The sequence below is a fragment of the Gordionus sp. m RMFG-2023 genome, unplaced genomic scaffold (assembly GCF_954871325.1).
Source record: "Gordionus sp. m RMFG-2023 unplaced genomic scaffold, tfGorSpeb1-WG-v2 contig_57, whole genome shotgun sequence".
NCBI classification, from domain to species: domain Eukaryota; kingdom Metazoa; phylum Nematomorpha; class Gordioida; order Chordodea; family Parachordodidae; genus Gordionus; species Gordionus sp. m RMFG-2023.
In genome coordinates this window covers 21693-24157 of record NW_027051147.1, presented here as the reverse complement: position 1 = coordinate 24157, position 2465 = coordinate 21693, and the positions used below count along the sequence as shown (strand labels likewise).

General features: G+C 34.5%; 1 protein-coding gene across 1 annotated transcript; it reads left to right on the top strand.

Annotated features, from left to right (window-relative positions):
• The first annotated feature begins 436 nt into the window (after positions 1 to 436).
• On the top strand, positions 437 to 1363 carry LOC135930754 (uncharacterized). Its single transcript, XM_065467544.1, has 2 exons — positions 437 to 819; positions 883 to 1363. The coding sequence occupies exons 1-2, from the start codon at positions 437 to 439 to the stop codon at positions 1361 to 1363; spliced, it is 864 nt and encodes a 287-aa protein (XP_065323616.1).
• The last annotated feature ends 1102 nt before the right edge of the window (positions 1364 to 2465 follow it).

Below are 2465 nucleotides of genomic sequence, written 5' to 3'. Positions count from 1 at the left end.
TTTATTCCATAGACACCTTAGGGAGAGTTTTAATTTTGTTTTTTCTTTAAAATCGGAAATTGTTATATATACATATACTTACATAACTGATTTAAAGTGTAAGACTATTATAAGTAATTCCCACACTTATTTATATAAAATACCATGATATTTTTATTTAAAAATCACTTTTTTTCATTCTTATAAAACTGGAACATACTGTTACTTCTTTAGTGTGACAAATCCAATATTAATTAGAAATTTAATATATGGCTATAAAGATGATATTTAAAATGATTCGTGGTAATGATCTTTATAATAATTGTAATAAGGATTTCATATCATTTATAAATTCAGTTGGGTTTCTATGTATTTCCTTGGTATACTACACTAATGAGATTGAAGGCTACGAAAGCTGTTGATATGTAACATAACACTCTTTTCTCTGAACTAATTGATGGGTTTTCTTTTTTCCACAGTCTCAAAGGTGTTCATGGTGTTCCTGAAGAACAGAATCCTCGCTTCTACCAAAAACCTCCTGTCAAGTAATACTTGCGCCTTCAGGCCAAACAAGAACATTAACGAACCCATTCTAGCTCTCAAAATCTACCTCCAAAAATGCTTCAGATACAAACCTCCCTTCATATTTACTTTCATTGACTATAGCAAAGCCTTTGACACCGTTAAACACGATGCCCTTTGGGAGGCTCTAGTAGAATGTTATGTTGATCAAAACATAATCAAAATCTTGAAATATTATTACAACAAGTCTTGGGCCAGGTTACAGCTAGGCCGTACTTTATCTCCTTACTTCAGGATCAGAAGAGGCATGAAACAAAAGTGCGTTCTATCACCCATTCTTTTCAACATAATCATACACAAAATCATAAAATAAACCACAAGCACCATGAACCTAATCGATCTTTCATCAAACAATTACAATATCAATCATCTAAGAATCATCTCGTACGTAGATGACCTGGTTTTAATTACCAAGTCAAGAGATGAGACATTAGATTTACTAACAAGTGCCTGCTTCCACAGCAACAAAGTCGGCCTAACCATCAACTTCAATAAAACTTTTATCATGCCATCCCCAGAGGCTTCAATAGATAACTTAACATTTGAGGGGAATGAAATCAAAATAGTCAATAATTTCAAATATCTTGGTGTGCTTACTGATAATAAAAGAAACATCAGTGGCGAAATCGAAGCCCGACTAAAAAATGCCAAAATAACTTTCATGAAATATCATAAACTATGGACAGCCAGAGTCTCAGTCAAAACTAGACTCCTAATATTTAAGCCGCTCCAGTCCTCCTCTACGGCAGCGACACTTGGGAAATATATAAACACCAGACAAAGAAAATACAGGTTTTCCTAAACCGCTGTCTGCGCCAGCTCAAAGGTATTTTCTATCCAAAATTCATTTCAAATGCCAGCCTATGGCGAATCTCAAAAAACGTCCCGATCGAGACTACTCTCAAAAAAAGATACATCCAACTCTTTGGTCATACCATCAGAAACTCAGACAAAACATAGTTCATGAGGCTATAATCTGGCTCCAGTCTCATGAAGGTAAAATCTACGCCAAATACAAGTCATATTGGCTGTACAGAATGATAAAAGATATCATAAGCCTAAATCTGACGATGGAACAATTCATACGTCTAAACATTAATAAAGGCTCAATAAAAAAGCTTCTAAAAATCAAATCCAGCTACCTAAACCCTCCAAATCTCTCAGCCCCCCCCTAGCATAAGACAACCTTCCTCTCGCCATGGTAAACATACATTTATTCATTTATTTATAAATCTCCTCATGTACCTAACCTTGATATAACTATCCAAAATATACTTAACTTATACTATCACCCCTTTAAGCTAATATTCTTAAGTAGTAAGGCAGGTTTATTAACAAAATATATCATATTTATATTAAATAAACATCAATATAGACCATCAACTTAAAATTAACCAATACCCCTCCCTATATTATACATTTTACTTAATCTGATACGGCTTTTCTCTCTTTTCTTATCTCCCGTAGGCGTTTAAGCAAGTGGTTTCGCCTTTTGCGCGCACAGGTAACTGCAGCCTGCCCAAAAATTGTGAATGGGCTCATCTCATAGGCTACCCCCTAATTTCTTAACCCATATATTATACATTTTACTTAATCTGATACGGCTTTTCTCTCTTTTCTTATCTCCTGTAGGCGTTTAAGCAAGTGGTTTCGCCTTTTGCGCGCACAGGTAACTGCAGCCTGCCCAAAAATTGTGAATGGGCTCATCTCATAGGCTACCCCTAATTTCTTAACCCAATCAGATGGGACGAGATTGTCCAAGCGTAGCTCTGCTGTTTCATATAGCGATAAAGGGCGATTGCGCTTATTATGACGTATGACGTAAAATAAAAATTTTAAAATATTAAACTAACGATATGAATTATTATGTTTTTTATAGTTTAAAAATTATTTTAGTCATATAT